Source organism: Populus alba, chromosome 13 (genome assembly GCF_005239225.2).
Source record: "Populus alba chromosome 13, ASM523922v2, whole genome shotgun sequence".
Lineage (NCBI taxonomy): Eukaryota > Viridiplantae > Streptophyta > Magnoliopsida > Malpighiales > Salicaceae > Populus > Populus alba.
Genome location: NC_133296.1, coordinates 5,756,952 through 5,776,974, shown reverse-complemented (window position 1 = coordinate 5,776,974; position 20,023 = coordinate 5,756,952). Strand labels below are relative to the sequence as shown.

The window sequence follows — 20,023 nt, the reverse complement described above, 5'->3', positions numbered from 1 at the left end:
ACTCTAGAATCATCTCCAAATCTCATAGTTGTTCTATAAAATTTATCCAACTATGAGAATATAGATTTATATCCACACATATGGTAGTTGTAACTTGTGTCTAGATACCATAGGTTTGAGGTTGTTTTGTCTACTTCCTAACATACCATCAATAGTATAGCCTCATCTTGATTCTCCTTATATTGTTCTATAAATTTTTCCTAATCAATCTTGCCTTCTTGCCAAGTTGGTGTAGTTTTCAGATTAATAGTGACCATATTGATGACATCAATAACATTTGATTTTAGATTTATCAATCTTTATTGCTTGAAACCTAATGAAGATCCTTCTCACTTTTCTTTTTGAATCATAAATTTCATCTCTCTTTCATCTTCATCTTTCTTAGTATTTGCCTCTTCCTTGATATGTCATAACTTGTAATGCATGTTGTTGTTGTTTATTGTTAAAGTTTTTTTCATGAACAAGTAATGAACTATATAGTTCATCAATTGAAATAAGGTCAATATCGTTAGTCTCTTCAATTGAACAAACAAACATAGTTAAACTTTGATATCATTATAGCAAAACATTTTCCATCAATATAACATCTTCTATGAAATCTCATTTTACTAGTTATAGCTAGTTATTTAGATAAATACTCATCTACTAACTCTCCTGACTTTTCAAACTCTTTAAAAAAAGTTTAAAAATGTTGTCGTTTTACTTTGATTGTCATTTGATATTTCTTCTTTATGGAGTCCGATAGGAGCCATCTTTCTATAGAATAATTTCAGGTAGAAAATGATCTATAACTTGAAACAAATAGTTGTTTGCCTTGAGATCCTTCAGATTTTATACATTATGAATCTTTTTATATGCTGCATTTGTTGATGTTTCTCCTTCATGAATGTCAAACTCTACAAGATGCCAATTCACTTTGGATCTTAAAAGGTCTTCCATCAACATACTCCAAAGGTCATAATGACCATCAAAGCATGGGGTTGCAGGCTGCACAAAGTAATCAGATGCCAGTGGTGATTCCTACTGTAATTTCAGAGTTGCTTTCGTTCACTGTTCACTTGGGATTCACTCTCCCCACAAGCTGTCTCTCGTGTCTCCCTCCCCTCGTAATTTTAAGGATTTGATACCATATGTTAGTGCAAGAATAGATTGAAAAAATATCAGACCGAAAGGAATATGAAATTTACCATTTATTCAAATAAGTTCAATCTTAAATGAACAGTGCATAACTTGGAAGGAAAGCAATGATTAAAATCTTACCTAACTAGCTAGGATTATTGCTAATAGCATAAACTTCCTAATGACTTGGTATCAGCTATAAAATAGCATTGCTGGTTGATTATCTAGAGAATAGTTCAGCACCTGATTCTCTCCTGAAATGATCTTCCACAAAAAACTGTAAACAGCTTTTTATTCCAAATTTTCTCCCTTAAACTGGTAATATTTACACACCAGTTTACAAGACAAATTCTGAAATTCTTTCATCAAGTAAACTCCTTAGCTTCGTAAACATTGTTCGTTTAAGCGACTTTGTCATTATATCTGCAATTTGATTTCCACTTCAATAATGAACCATGTCAAATACCTCTCATCCTTGCAGAGAATGCACATAAAATAATATCGTACCTATGTGTTTGCTCCTGGCATGAAAAATGCCATTAGACTTCGATTTACTGCGCACCTGATAAATTCTTGGGGACAACGGGTCAGGACTAGTAATAAATAGAAAGAACTAGAGAAATAATTGTTGGCAAAACCAATTTACAAAAGAAAAGGGAAAAATCAAATTTCACTCTACAATATAAAGAACTGAATCTGCTACCAAGGGAAAGCAGCAGAAGAAGAACGAGCTAAATTGCTAATGGAACAGCACAGAGAATGTATCAATTATCAAAATGTCTTCTGGGGTTATTTATCATCATAATCACAAACACATCTTTCATCAGCAATATCATTACAAAGATCATCATCATCATCCTTGTTTTCATCTTGTGACCTGAAACCATCATTTTGGTTCATGTCCTCTAATTCAAGATCTCCGCCATTTGTATTAGACAACTTCTCAACATTGTCAGAGAGATTCAGCGCAGTTTCTTGGCATCCTCAGTCCCCTATAAGAAAACATGAATGACTTACATGTAAATGCATGGGAACCCAAAAATATTGAACAGGGAGCAAACGGTTTTTTATGCTTATGCAGTTACTAAATCCTCATCTAGAAAGGGAAAAGAAAAAAGAACTGGAATAATAGTCCATGCACAAGAGAAACTTTTAAGGAAAAAACTCTTCCTTTATCCAAAACAAGGCGCACTGTTCATTTTCTTGTGTGATGCCAGTCAACAAAATGTATGAAAAGATCGATTCAGACTTGGGCACAGTCATGTTTGTTTATCTAGAACTCAAAACTTATGGAACACGAAAAGTAGCAAGCCTTCACAAACATAGATAGAGGCATAAGCCTTCAAGTAAAACCCGTAAACTGAGGGAAGACCTTGAATAATTCTTTTATATAAGAGTATAACTATTATTTATAGTTAATAATTTAGATTTATTACTTTCATCTGTCATTTGTGAGAACAGCTCCTGACCATGTCATTCAACAGTAGTCAGCAAAAAAGATTCTTATAAAGAGGTTCAGAATATGTCTTTGCACCAAATGAATAATACAAGTGAAAACAAGTTACATGTTATAAGTTGAACAGAAATCTGAACATTTCCCTTGTGATAATTTAGATCAGAACATGGGACTGCTTGTTTAAGAATATGCAAGAGGAACTAAAATTAATTTAAATAAACTAAAAGCAAAAGCATTTGTATAATGCTTCAAGGAAGAGAAGACACGATAAATGACACAACTTACAGGTTCCTCAAAGAGTTTCTTCAATGTATCATAGTTGATCTTGGAACTGCATCTCTGACAAAGAAATAATGTTCACATTTCTCACTAAACAAAAGAAGCAGCATGATCCACAAATTCCACGGTGAGAATTCTAGTGAACCTTTAAAAAAATGAAGGTACTATTTAGAGACACTTGTACAGAAAGCTTGCATGTGCATGCAATGAACCATGAATGATCGATAGGAAGTACTTGTAGATTAAATATTTGTTCTTTTTCTTATGAAATCAACAGAAAATATGACTAGCCTTCTTTGTTCTTTTGGAATGGATAATATTGCATTGCTAAAGGTTTTGAGTCAGTAAACCCCAATGTATTATGGATCTGTCCAAAAACGTTTCTGGACTATTAAATGTCATTTGTCTTTCACTTTTGAGTGTTACTTGAAATTTCGAACTTCCTATAGTAATATGAAGATTTCAGATTTCTCCATTGAAAAAGCCAGAACTTTTCTTCTTTTTTTATCTTTTTAGGTGAGTGTGAACATGATAGAATACATAGACTGCTTGTCTTAAACTTTGACACGTGTTGATGCAATATCCTACTAGATTCTCGTTAATAGCTGCATGAATCATTTAAAAAGTAGTAAAGTAGTAGGGCATACCAAGTGACAATAATGTTCTTATTCACTGCCTTAATTCAGATTGTATGCCTAAGATTCATGAGGTTTGCTCTACCGAAGCCACTATTTTGTATCCTTGGTCATATGAAAAAAATAAAACAAAGGAAAAGTAGTAGGGCATACCAAGTGACAAAACAATATGACAACAAGCTGAGAAAATGACTGATAAAACTAGCTACCCAAATGAAAAATCTTAGATAAATTAGTTGCACCATAGCAGTTAGCTAACTAAATAAGAAGTTTAAAGCTGGGTTGCATCTTTTTGCTGCTTCTTCAGCAAGGGCTAAAAGAGGAAAATATTATTAGTTAGCTGCCTTTTTGGTTGAGTAGCAGAAGGCTAGTACAAAATTTCTATAATATGTCACTCCACCATGGTATTCTTTCGTCATTCCTTCCCACGGTATTTCATCAATCTACTGCAACTCCCACCCTTGTTTATGTTATGCTCATATTTAAGATTTCTTATATTCTTAGAAGAGGTCAGGAAAGTATAGCTCAGTTCTACATTCTTATCTTGAACATCAAGCAAATGTACTAATTTTCATATATATTTTGACGCATGGATGCATTTATTTGTTTGTAATAAGCAGGCAAGAGTGCACCTACATTCACACATCAGATGATGGTGTTCTGTATTGATACACCCAAAATTGTACATCGAAATATCACACAATCCATTAGCAAGAAATTATTCATGCATATGAGAATGGAGTTTATAACTTGATTCACATGATCCAAAAGACATCAACTAGATTAGGCCCTTCCTATGACTAATTATATGGTTAAACTAAAATTCAATCAGAAAAGCAGTAAGACATGACTGCCATAGTTGTTCCATATTTATTATATTTATTGCTGACAATCCTAGAATCTGATTTTCAAAACCCATGGTCCACATTGTTCAAATTCTATTGCCAACAACCCCAGTTTTTCTACTTTCAAATTCTATTCTTTTAAGTTAAGAATTTCACAATAGAAATGCTATCATAAGGACGGTGTTATTAGAAATAAATTCTTGTATCATGTCCATGTCTTATACCTTCATAGTTAGCATTTGGTGGACGGCTTCTGCAGCAGATTTAGCAGGAACTGAGTTCCTAGCTTCTGCTACTCGTTAATGTTGCCTTCCCTGCAGATAAAGTTTCAAAGAAGATTAATCAAATGACATAACCCCATAGCAGGAAAATCAAAAGTAAATACAAGTACAATTTTTAACCAGGAAAGAGTTGCAAGTACGATCAGTCATAGCAGCCATGCATGCAGGCTTACTATTTGAGCAGTTGACATATTCCTCCATAATGTCAACGCATTCATTTTGTAAATCATATGTATCATAGAATATGAATTGATGCAAGATGAACAAAACATAAAATCAAATAATTGTCACTATAAAAAACTTTTTGGTTTATAACTAAAAATGTAATGTTGAAATTTTTCTGGTGATGACTGATCCTGGAGGTTTTATTTGTTGTGCAAATAATTTGGCCAAAACCATAACAAGTCAACTAAAACTCAACAAGTGATGTTACAAATGCAGGAATGATGAGCATTGTAGCTGAATGGGGGAGGGGGGGGTACATGGATAGAAAAATGGTCACCCTGGATAGAATTGTGTGAAACATGGATGGCATTCATGAACTCACAAATAGAGCAGGCTACTGGACCACGAGTTTGTATATTGATATTGATGGGTAAAAAAGATCTAATGCTTTTATGAAATAAAATAGTAAAACTGTTTTTTGGAGAAATAAATGGAAAATAAGTGTGATTCTTCAAATATAAATTGGAATGTTTTTTGGAGAAATAAATAGAAAATAAGTGCTTTTATGCATGCATCTTTGTGTATGACAATTATAAAGGAAAAAACTAATCAAATTCAAAGGATAGTACAATGTGAATTTCTAGATCTATTAAAACCTGAAAATTAATTCATGTCTAAGAAAGTTTGACAAGGCAATTTGAATGTTTTAGCAGACAAATATAAATAAATAATCAACATTTAAAAGTAAGAACAATAGAAGTGGCTCAGTATCTCTTACTTTCAGACTACCATAAAACTATATTCTTATGCATTCAAATAAAAATTGCCTCTCCTTGCTCTAACGAACAGGCTAATCGCACTCCAACTCCTGTAAGTACATGAGCCAGACTCTCCTCATGGGTGCCCCAAGATAAGACTCCATTTGTTCTTTACCAAGTAAGATATACCAATACCAATTAAAGAAAAACCTTTAAGGATTGGAGCTTTATTCCTATTCCCAATGCTGAGTGATTTTGTCGAAAAGACATTGCAACAATTTCAACCATGCATTAAAAGAACAAAAGCAAAAGAAATAGATTTTAAAAATACAAAAAACAGCTCAAGTCATACACCTAGACTTGTGATAAGAATTATGAAATTAAAATATTTTCAGATATCAGTTGTATGTATCTTTGGGGGTCATTGGAACACTTGCCAGATAGTTAACAGAAAAAAAGCATAAAAATGTAAGTTATATTCTTAGATGAACCCAACGAACTGCAAATATTGAAGAACCTCTTTGACAGGATAATTCACAAAAACCGTTATCATTTTCAAGGAGGGGAATTGAGAAAATGGAGCCATGTTGAATAATGTTCATGCTCTTTTAATTTGCTCAGTTGATTATAGGAAATTGAAGTAATAGGAAACACATACCAAACCCAGAGATTTTGTCACTTTTTGACAAAATATAAACGAATGAAAAGGTGCAGAAACTTTTACATGCCTATTGAATTTAGGAATATTTGCATTTCAAAAGTTGCAAAAAAAAACAAATGAAAAAGTAAATGGGTTAAGCTTTATTTATTTGATGATTAAGAATCTTTTACACCTAATTTCTTTGCACAAATGGTTTGAACTAAAAACTTTGGCAAGGAAAAGTAAATAACAAAATTTTCACTCTCATTTCACATGAAGACACCCATGGCTACTTTTAAGTAAAGAAAAAGGGAATATTTTACAAGATTGTAATCTGTAGTTGATCTTCCAATGATAAAAGTAACTGGAATCTCCAAGGTTTCAACCAGGTATTTACCTTTTTGAAATTTTCTATAGCTGCTTCACGCTCCTTTGCAGCAGCTTGCAGTTCCTCTGGACAATTCTTGAAATTCTCCTCCCAAGCTTCCTTGGCAGCAGCTGCAGCTGTTTCTCTGGCTGCCTGCTCCTGCAAATAGCAGATTCACCAACTAACAATACCTAAATGATGCAGACAAGAAAACAAGCAGAATTCTTGTATTTTGTGTCAGATTTTCAAACACAGGGGTGTTTCTTTAGTTTCCATATTTCTAGAAATTGTCTAGGTCTAGGATTTTATTGTATATTTTTTTGTCTTATTAGTCATTAATTACGTAGGTTTATGTAGGAATAGTATATATTCTAACTTAAGATTTTTAAGTCCTTGTTAGGTTAGGAGTCTTAAGGACTTGACAGTTTAGAAGCATGTTGGTTTTATTTTCAGAATAAGCTTTTATGAACAAAATTTCCAGCAATTATGCTTTTTGGTTGTGTGATGCATTTTGTGTGATGCAATCTTTCTTAGGTGGTACTCCTATGAAAGATTGCATCACACAGACTGCATGTGCACACACTCACAAGAGTGCACAAGGCAACACCAGAACAACACAAATCTTGTTTAAAATAGTATTTATGATAACAAAAGGCACTAGAAATCAATTTAGCTGGCATGAAGAAGATTGCATAAGAGTTCCTGAAAATCCCAAGGGCAAGCACAAACAAACCTGCATATGCATGATCGCTGAACACATGCACTCACAAGAGAGAGCAAAATTATACTAGAACGAGACAAATCTTGAATAATAACATCTATGATAACAGCAATAGCAAGCAGGAGTGAAGATGGCATGAGTGTTCCTGTAAATCACAAATCACAGAGCTTGAACACGGAATCACGCTGGTTTCTATATCTTCAGAGTTGCAATTCATGCTTAAAAAATTGTGGTTGTTTTTGGAACATGAAAGATCAGATATAACAGCAACGCTGTGCATAGAATTCAGCTATAAGTTGTAGGAAATAGGAAATATGATTACTTTTACTTGAATTAATTCCTCTGATATTTCTGGCAAGAAGGCCACCAAAGCAACCGTGAGCAGAGAAATCAGCAAATGCTATTTGAATTTTTAAATCTCCTACACTAACTCTTCATTTTCATATTCATCAAACATACATAAGATTCAAAGGTGGAATTAGACAAGTGGTGGTATGCCTAGAAAAACACAAAAATGGTTGTTCACCTCAGCATCATCTATATTAAAAAAGTCATTTGAGTCATCAAAATAATTAGAAATCATATCATCTTCTCCATGCAGTTTATCGGGTTGAAATTGGACTAAAATGCATAAATTATACAAATTTAAACAATAATTCTTGTGATAAATAGCAACCAACAGCACTTTGCAGAAAAATGATGGTGTACTCTTCATAAAACTTTTTTTTAACCAAATTATTAAAAAGCATATATACTAGTTAGCTAACTACACTAATCAAAATTCAAATAATTTAGCTCAATTAGTAAGTAAAACTTCAACTTTCACAAACTTGAAAAAATAGAAACATGGTCATTCCAGTTTCAACTTTTGGCAAGGAAACACAGTTTTCTATCTATTCCAGCAAGAAATTTGAAAACAATGGCACATGCTCGAAACTTTTTTATAGGAAACAGATGTATTGTAGAACAAACAAGGAAAGAAGCGCAACAAAACAAACCTTTTTCATACAATCTTTCCCGTGAAATGTTTTCACTTGGGATTTTCGATAGTAGTCTCGGCACTACCTACAAATAAAATGTATGTGGTAAGAATATAATAAAAACAGAATAAAACGTACAAAACAGATAAAAGTTGACGAAAAGAAAAGATCAAGACCACACCTCCCCATTTATAAATCGGGGATTAGCTCTAAGACCCGGAAACGCCAAAACTTTCCCGCAGATATTGCATGACCTTCACAAAACCAGCACAAAATAAAAGAAATTTATTTGCTTCATTATTTATCCACTGGCATAAGATTTCAGTAAAAAAGAAAAACGATCCAAATAAAAATCGAAATTCCACATTACATTAAATAATAAATAAAAAAAACCAATGCATTGAAAATTTAATTAATTACTCGATTTCATCATCTTCGCGAGTTGTGGAGACCTTTTTTCCACAAGAGCTGCAAAACTTCATTGCTTATTCACTGTCAAAACAGGAGAAACTCAAAATTTAAATATATATATATATATATATATATATATATATATATATATATTATTTGGACGAGTGTTTCGAAACTGAGATTTTCGATTTTCTTACCTTTCTCTGCAATCAAAACAGAAATTGTTCGCTTATAACATGGTTGAGAATTAGGTTTGGTTAGACAGTAATTAGGGTTTTGAAAAGGAGGAGATAATTAAATTAGGTTTGATTTACGCGAAATTGTGAAATTTTGATATCAAACATTTTTTATTTGGGAAAAGGAGCGAAACTTTAGAACGGCGTTGACGTTAACGTAACTGGAGTTATTGGTTTATCTTTATAAGCTTCTCTTTTTTCAAAACAGGGAAAGAACCGTTGAAAATACAGTGAGACCAAAATAACCTTAAATTTTACCTTTTTTTTTCAATTTGTGTTTTGCCGACCAAAAAAGAGAGAGAAAGACCATTGACACAATACGCATGCCAGAATGAGCTCTTAATAAATAATTTCCTATACTTTAGCAAAATCTTTAACCAAAAAATAATTGATGGAACAATAAAAATAAAATTTTAATATTATATTATTATATTAATAAGTATTAATAATTTAGTGTATAATAATATAATTTAAAATTATATTATATGTTTTTTTAGTTATTTTATTATTAATAATACTTTCAACAATAGTTTTAATTAAATATCTTTTAATTATTTTTTATTTAATAATAATTTTAATCATATTTTTAATCAAATACATATTTTAATCCAACCAATCATAACAAAAACTAAATTATTTTAAATTTAATTTTTTAAAATCATAACTACAAAAATTATCATAATATTAAACATACTCATAAAATTACTTCACACCTAGTTATTTAAATCACAACTTTTATAATTAATTAAAAATTATATTTTTATGGTAAAAAAAAAAAACACAACCTCACTCGTGTGTGACTGGAAATATGACTGTTATTATTTTTTAAAGTGCTTTTATATTTTAAAAATGTATTAAAATAATATTTTTTTATTTTTAAAATAATTATTTTTAATATTAACATATCAAAATAATTTTACAAAATTAAATTATATTAATTTAAAAAACTTTAAAAAAAATTTTTTTTTAAAAAATACAATTTCAAATCACAAGGCAAAAGACTGCCAAATTAGTACACATCCGCAAACATATTTCTATATATTTACCCAAAACAGCACCAGGCACGCTGCTCAGCTCTCGTTGCTCTTGCCTCCCTCCACTACCGTACTACATTCCCAAAGTCTCGCAGCCCAAAGTCTCTCAACGTGTCCGCTCTTGTCCTACGTGTAGTTCCTGACGTGTCCACACTCCCTTTCATGACTTTTTAAACCCTGCGATCTCACCCCTCCCTTCCATTTTATACCCATCGCCACTCCCTTTACAGTTCACTCTCTAAAAAGTGAAAACTCTCTCTCTGAAAACATTTTCTTTAACCATTTTGTTTGTTCTTCAGTTCTTGATCCTTAATTTCTCTCATTTTATTACAACTCGTTGATTGTTTTTTTCCGATACCAAAGATCAAAATAATGGCAGAAACATGTACAAGGAAACTGATAGTTGAGGTTTGCAATGCCAGAAACTTGATGCCAAAAGATGGCCAAGGAACAGCAAGTGCATTTGCTACTGTAGATTTTGATGGCCAAATAAGGAGAACAAAGACCAAGCTCAGAGATCTGAATCCAGAGTGGGATGAGAAGCTTGAATTTCTTGTCCACGATACTGACTCTATGGCTGCTGAGACTTTAGAGATCAGTCTTTACAATGACAAGAAGATAGGTAAAAGAAGCACTTTTCTGGGAAAAGTACGGATTGCTGGTAGTGCTTTCGTTAAATCTGGAGGAGAGACTCTTGTTTATTATCCGTTGGAGAAACGAAGCGTGTTTTCGCAGATTAAAGAAGAGCTGGGGCTGAAAGTCTATTACATCGATGAAGATCCTCCGGCTCCACCAGCAGAGCAAAAACCTGAGGAGAAGGCACCAGAGACAGAAGAGAATAAGCCAGCAGAAGAGGCGAAACCCGATGAAGAGAAAAAAGAAGAGGAGAAGAAAGAAGAGCCAAAGACGGAGTCCAATAAAGAGGCAAAAAAAGAAGAGGAGAAACCAAGTCCACCACCACAAGAGGAGAATCCCAAAAAACCTGACGAGGCAGCTCCTCCAGTTAAAGTGGAGAATCTGCCGTTGGTCGAGAGTGAAAAGAAGCCATCGAAAGAAAAAAAGGAAAAGGCAGAGATTGTAAGAAGATCTGAGGTGACAATCAGTGATTTTGAACTCCGGTCTTTAACCAGTGATCGAGGTCGAAGCGCTTATGATTTGGTGGATCGCATGTCGTTTCTCTATGTTTGAGTAGTGAAAGCCAAAACAGGAAAAAATGAATCCAAAAGCCCAGTTTATGCCAAGCTCATGATTGGTACACACAGTATCAAAACCAAGAGCCAGAGTGACAAAGACTGGGATAAAGTCTTCGCTTTCGATAAAGAAGGACTGAATTCAACTTCTTTAGAAGTTTCAGTTTGGACAGAAGAGAAGAAAGAGAATGAAGAGGCAACACAAGAGTGTTCTCTGGGTACTGTATCTTTTGATTTGCAAGAGGTGCCCAAGAGAGTGCCCCCGGATAGTCCTTTGGCTCCACAATGGTACGCTTTGGAATCGGAGAACTTTGCGGGAAATGAAGTCATGCTCGCCGTTTGGATTGGGACTCAGGCTGATGAGGCATTTCAAGAGGCTTGGCAATCGGATTCAGGTGGGTTATTACCGGAGACCAGAGCCAAGGTGTATCTGTCGCCAAAGCTTTGGTATTTGAGACTAACGGTTATCCAAACCCAAGATTTGCATTTAGGTTCAGGTAAGGCTCGAAACCCTGAACTTTATGTTAAAGCTCAACTTGGGGCCCAGCTTTTTAAAACAGGTAGGACTTCTGTTGGGTCGACATCTTCTAGCTCGGCTAATCCGACTTGGAATGAGGATTTGGTTTTTGTGGCGGCTGAGTTGTTTGAGCCATTCTTGACTTTGACAGTGGAGGATGTTACTAATGGGCAGTCAGTGGGGCACGTTAAAATACACGTGGCAAGCATAGAAAGGAGGACAGATGATCAGGCAGAGCTTAAATCAAGATGGTTTAATTTGGTAGGTGATGACACCAAACCCTACACGGGAAGGATACACGTGAGAGTGTGTTTAGAAGGTGGGTATCACGTTCTAGATGAGGCAGCTCACGTGACTAGTGATGTTCGAGCAGCAGCTAAACAGCTAGCCAAGGCTCCAATTTGATTGCTTGAAGTTGGAATCCGAGGAGCCACTAATTTGCTTCCTGTGAAAACAAAGGATGGTACCTGTGGGACCACAGATGCTTATGTGGTGGCTAAGTATGGGCCCAAGTGGGTTCGGACCCGTACAATCCTCGATCGATTTAATCCACGGTGGAACGAGCAATACACGTGGGATGTATATGATCCATGCACTGTGCTAACCATTGGTGTATTTGATAATGGAAGGTACAAGCATGATGAAGCTGCAGCAAAACAAGGCAAAGATGTTAGGGTCGGTAAAGTAAGGATCCGTTTATCAACCCTTGATACTAATCGAGTGTACTTGAATCAATATTCTCTTATGGTGTTACTTCCTAGTGGGGCCAAGAAAATGGGAGAGATTGAAATAGCCATTAGATTTTCATGCTCATCCTGGTTAAATCTAATTCAAGCTTACACTTCACTAATGCTGCCTAGAATGCATTATGTGAAGCCTTTGGGTCCAGCCCAACAAGACATTTTACGACATATGGCAATGCATTTGGTTACTACTCGGTTAACCAGGTCCGAGCCACCACTTGGCTAGGAAGTGGTCCAGTTCATGTTGGATAGCGACACACACATGTGGAGCATGAGGAAGAGCAAGGCTAATTGGTTTAGGGTGGTGGGGTGTCTCACACGCGTCGCTACTTTGGCATGTTGGATTGAAGGGATTCGCACCTGGTTGCATCCACCCACTACTATTCTCATACACGTGCTCCTTATAGCTATTGTGTTATGTCCACATCTGGTGCTCCCTACCATATTCATGTATGCCTTCCTGATCTTAGCGTTCAGATTTCGCTACCGTCAAAAGGTCCCACTCAACATGGACTCTAGGCTCTCTTATGTGGACATGGTGGGACTTGATGAGCTTGATGAAGAGTTTGATGGATTCCCAACCACACGATCGCAGGATGTGGTTCGAATCCGATATGATAGGTTGCGAGCACTGGCTGGCGGAGCCCAAACACTCTTAGGTGATTTTGCATCCAACGGGGAGCGCTTAGAAGCTTTATGGAATTGGAGGGATCTAAGGGCTACTGGGATTTTTGTGGTGTTTTGCTTAGTTGCTTCATTGGTATTTTATGTGGTTCCATTTAAGATGTTTGTATTAGGGTCCGGGTTTTATTACCTCCGCCACCCAAGGTTCCGTGATGACATGCCATCAATCCCGGTTAGTTTTTTCAGGCGATTGCCGTCATTTTTGGACCAAATTCTTTAAAAGTGTTGTAGCGCGTTTTTGTTCACTTTTTTGGTGAAGTTATAATCACGGAAAAGTGTGTTTTCTAATATGGTTTATAACCAATGATTGATTTATTAGTTATTTTTTAGCAAAAAGTAAAGCTTTCAAGTCAGTAAAGTGTACCTCTTGCATGTATAAAATGGAAAAGGTTACCGTTATTTTTATCATTTATGAGATTGGGTTGGTGAAAGGATGGATATTCACAATACTAGTTTACATGACTTGTTTTCCTTTATTTTTAATATAAAAAATGTTTATGTCGTGAAGAATAATTTTTACATTATTATTAAATTCAATTCATCAAATTAACTTTTAAATCTCTCGAAATGATTTTTTATTTAGCTGACTTGATAGGTTTAAAGACAACTTGATCAACCATTAAAAAATTATGACAATGAAATTGAGAAAAAAATTACAAATTAACAGGAAAAAAAAAACCTTTGCCTCAACTAGAAATGTCAATTTCACCTGAATCCAATTAATATTAACCCAAATTTGCCCAAACAGATATTAATTTTTTCTCGTTTGGGTCGGGTTCGGATGATACCTGAATTGAAAAGATTGAGTTCAGGTAGAGTATAGATATTACTTTACATGACTCAAAATTCTGCCCATACCCAACCCAACCCAAAGTATAAATATAACCTTAAAATCTTAAAAAAAAAATCACACATATATCCTCATATTTATTTATAGATAAACTAGAGTTTCTCACTTACATCTCCACACAGACTCGCGATTCACACTTACTTTTTTTTTTTTCTTTTTCTTTTTTTAACCAAACCACCAAATTACAAACCAAGTAAAACTCACAAATAAAGGTAAACCGCATAAATTTCAATGGTCAAGTTTGAGATAATTAATCACCTCTAATATATATATATATATATATATAGATATAAAATAAAAACTAGCCTAATCCAATGGTTAAAATAGCCGTTATTAACGAGGAACAGAGCTGACCTAAAAATTGGAAAAAAAAATGAACCCAAAATTCCAATTTGTGTAAAGTGGTTCCAAATCCGATCTCCACCATTCAGAGTAAAGAGAAGAGTTGGGCGAACCTCCCTACCAAAATTAGAGCAGATCCAATGGTGAATAGAAGCTGGATAGGCTAGCAACTTTTTCTTCCCCCAACACAATTTTTCCAGAAATATTGCAATCCCAAAAATGCTCAAACGGAGGAATATAATCACAATCCGAACAATCTGCTTGTAGCTAATACTAAGGCACATAACATATCAAAAAAATCATCTCAAGCTGACAGTAGATGATAGATTTATGGCCAGTGTAGTGATTCAAGTGTTGTTTCTATTTGGAGAGAATATGAAGCAATGGTTTTGGGTTCAGGTTCAAGTATGGATATCCAATAGATACCCAACATATGAACAATGGATGTCCAGTGGATACTCGATGGATACCTGAAACCTGATTGGGTCAGGTTTGGTTCATGCTCGATCAAGTTTGGGTCATGGTCAAGTAAAAAAATTAGAATCAGTTTGGGTATGGATATTGCAATACCCGATCCATGGGTGCCAATTGTTATCATTGACCTCAACTCTTTATCTAGTCTGAGTTTTAAATTAAACCTTATAGAAGTCTCCTCGAATTGATACAATCAACTTACTTGGTCTAAAAACAACTTGATTGACCAATTTAACTCATACGAGGGTTGCCTTGACATGATCTGGTTAACTTGGTATGTAAAAAAAAAAAAAAACCCTAAAGACCATTAAAAAATATATGAAGATGAAATTGAGAAACAAATGATGAAATTAAAAAAAAAATGGAAAGAAAGAAAAGTTTAAGGATAAAATTGAGAAAAAAGAAAGAAAAAGAAAGATGAAATTGTCATAACAAAAAACCTCGCAACTCGACTCTTTTGGTTTAAACTTGAATAATATTAGACTTAACCTAAAATGACCTTTTAAACTTGGTTGATTCAAAAATAACATAGATAACTATTAAAAAAAAAAGGTGAAATTGAGAGGAAAAAAATTAAAAGAAAAAAAAAAGAAATAGAAAGGAAAATGAAAAGTTAAAAAAAAAAAAAAGCACAGTAACGAACTTAGTGTTTATATGAATAATAAAACATGTGCATTGCACCTTAATTGTTTTAGCATAGAGAGGAACTAGTATAATTAGCAAGAAATTTTAGGAATAAACATTCACAGCAAATAAAAAATAACAACAAAAACAAAATAGAGAAACTATAATGATTTGAAAAATTGATGATAATATGCCTTTTGTGAGAAATATTATTTTTTAAGTAAAAACTAATTACGATCAAGTTTCAATTAAAAAAATAATAAATTAATCATTTTTACTCATCAATATAAAACACATATGACAACAATAAATTTAACAAATCATATAAAAAATCAATAAAAAAATAGATAAATTTGATATATTATTATATAAAAGTAAAAAAAAAATAAAAAATAGATATTTTATTCTCATTAAATATTAACGAGAAAGGTATTTTTTAACATTTTCATATTATATTAATACATAATTATTCATAAATTAATTGATAATATCATCATAGAAAAACCTTAGTTTTATTCAAAAAAAAAAAAACAATGACATAATTGGATAATCACTTAAATATCATTTTAATAAATTGATTTTAAAATATTTTTAAAAATAAAAAAAATACAGGGATGATTTTCATAACCCTTTTTAACCCTTATTTTTTAACGTGTTTTAAATTTTTCAAAAAATTATGTTTTCAAATGTGATTAACTTAATTTACAATCATTTCATAAGTTTTGAAACTTTTGTTTATTTTATGCCAAGTTAAATAATAATAATAAATAAAGGTGTGAAATGATATGCAAGGAAAAAAAAAAAGGAGACTGATATAATGAAGGATCAAATAATATAATGGAAGATAAAATAAATAAGGAAAATTCAAAGATTGAAAATAAAGAAAGATCATCTTCTATAAAGTAGAGATTCAAATAATGTTGAATAGATTGCATTTGACTTGAACTAATGGAGTACTTTAATGAAGATATTTTAAGAATAATTAATTATGAATCTCATTGAAGTAAAAAAGAAAACAAAGATTCTACATAGTTAAAGAATGGAAAAATTGATTTTTGACTATAAAATGTATGGATCTCATTCATAAAGTGAAGAAGTAAAAAAATATCTTCTAATTAAAAAAAAAATAGTCTCATGTAATAAAAAAGAACAAAAACAAAATCAGAAAAAATTTGCACCAGTTCTCTTTCTTCCATCTTCATCTCCTCGCCAAAATTCAACTACCAAAACCTTACAAATCACATCAACAACAACAACAACTCTTCCACACCAACCTGAACCAACCCATGACAATGGTTCCTTCACATTAACTTGAATCATGTGACAATAACTCATTCACACAAACCCAAAACTTGGCAATCCATTTCTCTCCTCCACACCACCACCACCACAGCATCTCCATGTTGTGACCAACCACCAGTAACCTGTAATACCCATACCACTAAAACCACCGAATAAAAAAAGAGAAAGAGAGAGAAAGAGGAAAAAAAACAAAACTTCCTCCATATTAATCTCTCTTTTCTAGTAGTCATGGACTTCCCTGTCAATATGAAAAGGAAGAGGAATTTGAGATGCTCTTGATCCCCAACTTCCTACTCTCAATCCTTATTGGTGTTTGGATCTACACTTATGGTAGCTACAGTAACAAGTGTACCCACGTGTCACCTCTTTAACAGTTCATTCCTAGTAGCTTTTGATTGACTTTAGTAGTTTTTGAAGGTTGTTTTTTAACTTCATTCCTAGTAGCATTTTTCTTGTATATTTTGATTAGATTTTAACATATTTTGATTTTTATTGTGAAAATATATGAAATGTTAAGATCTACACCATTGTGTGGAAAGCTTCAGAGTATAAAGTCGCTAGAGATTTATTTCTTGAAGAGTGATAAGGTTGGAATCAATATCTCATGATGGGGTTAGAAGGACATGTTGCAACAAAATTATTTGAGGTGTAATTATTTAATCTTAGTGTGGAAATTTTATGTGTTGATGTGCATGTTTGTTCATTGTGGAATTTGTGCTAGAATAAATATTTTCAATGATTGTTCTAAATTAATTGATAGGATTATATTTATAATAAAAAAAATTACTTTTAGTTTCTTTTGTGTGATTGTTTGGGTGCACATAGATTTTCTTTTTTATTAAAGAATTAACTTGAGGATGGTAAGATTTTTGAATAGGTCTTGTCTTTGGAAGTTGAGAATTTATTGTTTTAATATATATATTATTTTCTAGGTGTATTGATTATTTTCTTTATCCATGAATCAATCTAGGGATTGTATAATTCTTAAATGGGTCATATTCCATAAACATTAAAAGATAATGAAGATGATCAATAAGTTATTTTATTTTCAAAATATATATCACTTTTTTGTTATGTGTATGTATTTGGATTTATAGGTTGAAGGATACTATTAACGACACGTTTTTTACCTACTTGTTTTATTATCTAGTAAATTGGTATCCTACCGATAGAGTAACCTTCAAGATGACAAATTACATATATATTTGTTTATGAATTTCCAAGATACATTACTTTACATCACTATGAGTAGACTTGAGTGAGGTTAACATGACCCCATGAAGGTCTATTAAGTGAAAGTGGTGGCTTTCAGGCCTATTTTAAACCTTTTTTTATCTTCTTTCAATTTTACCCCATAAACCCTAACAGCTTGCCAAAATATACCCTAAAACAACACCTAAAAAGAGGTCAAGCATTCTTGGCCTAAGAACAAATTCTAGGTGCGCATGGGTTGGGAAAGCTAGGCCCACTCACCTAGATTTTTTTCAATAGTTTTTAACATAGTAGATGATGTGTTGCCTACCTAGGAAGATGACATAGTCTTCTGGTCGACTTTCTAGCCACTAGCTCAAGGTTTGATGTTTTAAACCTTAAATTCCAAAATTCAACTTGTTTTAAAAAAAACACATTATAGACCTTAATAAACACATTTTCAACTCTCCAAAACCCTATAATCACTTCAAAAAAAAATTGAATTGAGTAAAAAACTACTTCATAGGCCTTAAACTACTTTTTACAGCATGTTTTAGAAGAAAAGCCACCTTCATTGAACTCCCCTCTCAAATTTATTAACATTAAGATCAACTTTTTTGCTGGTCAAAAAGTGACTGACTAAACACTTTCTCTATTCTCTTTTATTTTTTTTCCAGCAACTTTCTCTCTATACTCTCAAAACCTAGGGACTAAAACGTAAGAAATGAAGTTTAGGACTAAAATATGAAAGCCTAAAAACACAAGGGCTAAAAATGAAAAAACTAATAACCTTAAAGATTAGAATGTATTTTTCTTGTTCCCAATAAATAGCAAAAAAGGAAATAAAGAAAAAAGGGGTTGTGTTTTGTTGGAGTATTAACTTTGGTATCTGTTTTTTAGTTTTTTGAATTGATAAAATTAAATACTTTTTTTGGTGTAATGTTCAGCTTTAATCTAATGTTAGTAATTTTTTTGCCGTCATGGATATGCAATAGCTCCCAAACCAATATAAATTATAAGGTTTAAAACCATGTCAATATAATATGGATAGATGAGATTGAAAAGAAAAATGTTCAGTGAATAAAACAAGATAATTTTTAAGGACTTAAAAAATAAAGAGACTAACTCAACTGCATTATAGCTATCATAATCCAACCGAGTCTGCCTCTATAAGGAAAACAAATTGTAAAAAAAAAACTCTCTTTTAATTTTCTTACAATGTAATATGATATTACATTAGGTTTGTCTAAATGTAAAACATGAGTTTGTTTTTAAAAAAAAGTACAATGAAAAAAAAAATACTTGGCAAACTAGCATAATCCCTAATTGTTTTATAAAAATTACATAGTTTGAGTAGACACACAAGTTCAACCTATGAAACCTTTAAATTGCAATAACTGTTGAATTCTTTCGACCAAAAAAACCCAACAAACTCAACAAGTTCAATTCAAAACAAATCACTTAACCTGTAATTCAATTTCATTTCAACTCAATTCAGAATTACACAAATTCAATTAATTTATTATAAAAATAAAATCAATTCTTATAAAATTCAAGATCATTTAACTACATCTATTAAATTAAGACGTTGATGAGTCTGCACCTTTAGAACCATGATATTCTTGTTGTCATGCATATAAAATGATGGATAAGCCTATATCGGAACCATGAACATGTTGTCCTGCACGAAAAACAACATCCTCCTCCTCTATTAAAATGTCTAAACATTTAACCTTCGTAACATTATTAAGTCTAGAATGACATGATGAGAATTAAATGGAGAAAACAGCACACACAACATCATTAATAGCATCACAAACCACAATAACGACTCTTTAACCCTTCCTTCATAACAAGATTAGCTAATGTGTAACAAAATAAATTATATCATCATATGTAATACATAAATAATATATTTATTAAATGTCATTAAAAAAAAAACTAATACATACCAATTAATTATATCTCAGTGCACAAGGCTTATAATAAATCATATTACATGTTAGATTATATTTTGGGATTATGTGGGGGATCACGTGGACATCTAGCAATACACTCCCTTGCAAGGGTAATAAATTATTGTATTATGTTCATGTACTATGTCAAGTATAGATCTAAATAAATCAGTAGATATCGCTCAGTAAATATCCAATCTTTCATGGCATGCTAAAGTTGTACA

General features: G+C 32.6%; 3 protein-coding genes across 18 annotated transcripts; 2 read left to right on the top strand and 1 right to left on the bottom strand.

Annotated features, from left to right (window-relative positions):
- Positions 1-753: 753 nt before the first annotated feature.
- LOC118042425 (uncharacterized) lies at positions 754-9,044 on the bottom strand. Of its 16 annotated transcripts, none has more exons than XM_073403791.1 (10): positions 8,855-9,044; positions 8,667-8,738; positions 8,428-8,500; positions 8,265-8,331; positions 7,279-7,411; positions 6,576-6,704; positions 4,559-4,648; positions 3,502-3,594; positions 2,861-2,914; positions 754-2,111 (listed from the first exon to the last, which is right to left on the bottom strand). In XM_073403791.1, exons 2-6 carry the CDS (start codon positions 8,726-8,728, stop codon positions 6,590-6,592), a joined length of 450 nt encoding a protein of 149 aa, XP_073259892.1. In that variant the 5' UTR covers positions 8,729-8,738; positions 8,855-9,044; the 3' UTR covers positions 754-2,111; positions 2,861-2,914; positions 3,502-3,594; positions 4,559-4,648; positions 6,576-6,589. The 16 variants fall into 16 exon arrangements, 12 of the variants coding, with proteins under 12 accessions (XP_073259892.1, XP_073259891.1, XP_073259890.1 ...); XM_073403790.1 differs by lacking the exon at positions 3,502-3,594 and having other exon boundaries at positions 754-1,103; positions 1,261-2,111; XM_073403789.1 differs by lacking the exon at positions 3,502-3,594 and having other exon boundaries at positions 754-1,542; positions 1,627-2,111.
- A 1,255-nt stretch (positions 9,045-10,299) lies between these two features.
- Positions 10,300-11,115, top strand: LOC118042423 (multiple C2 domain and transmembrane region protein 14). Its single transcript, XM_035050082.2, has one exon. It carries the CDS (start codon positions 10,300-10,302, stop codon positions 11,113-11,115), a length of 816 nt encoding a protein of 271 aa, XP_034905973.1.
- A 57-nt stretch (positions 11,116-11,172) lies between these two features.
- LOC118042424 (multiple C2 domain and transmembrane region protein 14) lies at positions 11,173-13,513 on the top strand. Its single transcript, XM_035050083.2, is given in 1 exon segment — positions 11,173-13,513. A coding segment is annotated over 1 exon segment (2,109 nt). The 3' UTR covers positions 13,282-13,513.
- Positions 13,514-20,023: the final 6,510 nt, after the last annotated feature.

Bases quoted from the DNA above. Each gene is read 5' to 3' on its own strand.
- LOC118042425 (XM_073403791.1), bottom strand. From the start codon at position 8,728: ATGAAGTTTTGCAGCTCTTGTGGAAAAAAGGTCTCCACAACTCGCGAA. The intron at 8,501-8,666 runs GTAATTAATTAA...GGTTTTGTGAAG, and splicing joins CGCGAAGATGATGAAATCGA to GTCATGCAATATCTGCGGGA. The intron at 6,705-7,278 runs GTTTGTTTGTGC...TGCTATTTGCAG, and splicing joins CAGCGATCATGCATATGCAG to GAGCAGGCAGCCAGAGAAAC.
- LOC118042423 (XM_035050082.2), top strand. From the start codon at position 10,300: ATGGCAGAAACATGTACAAGGAAACTGATAGTTGAGGTTTGCAATGCC.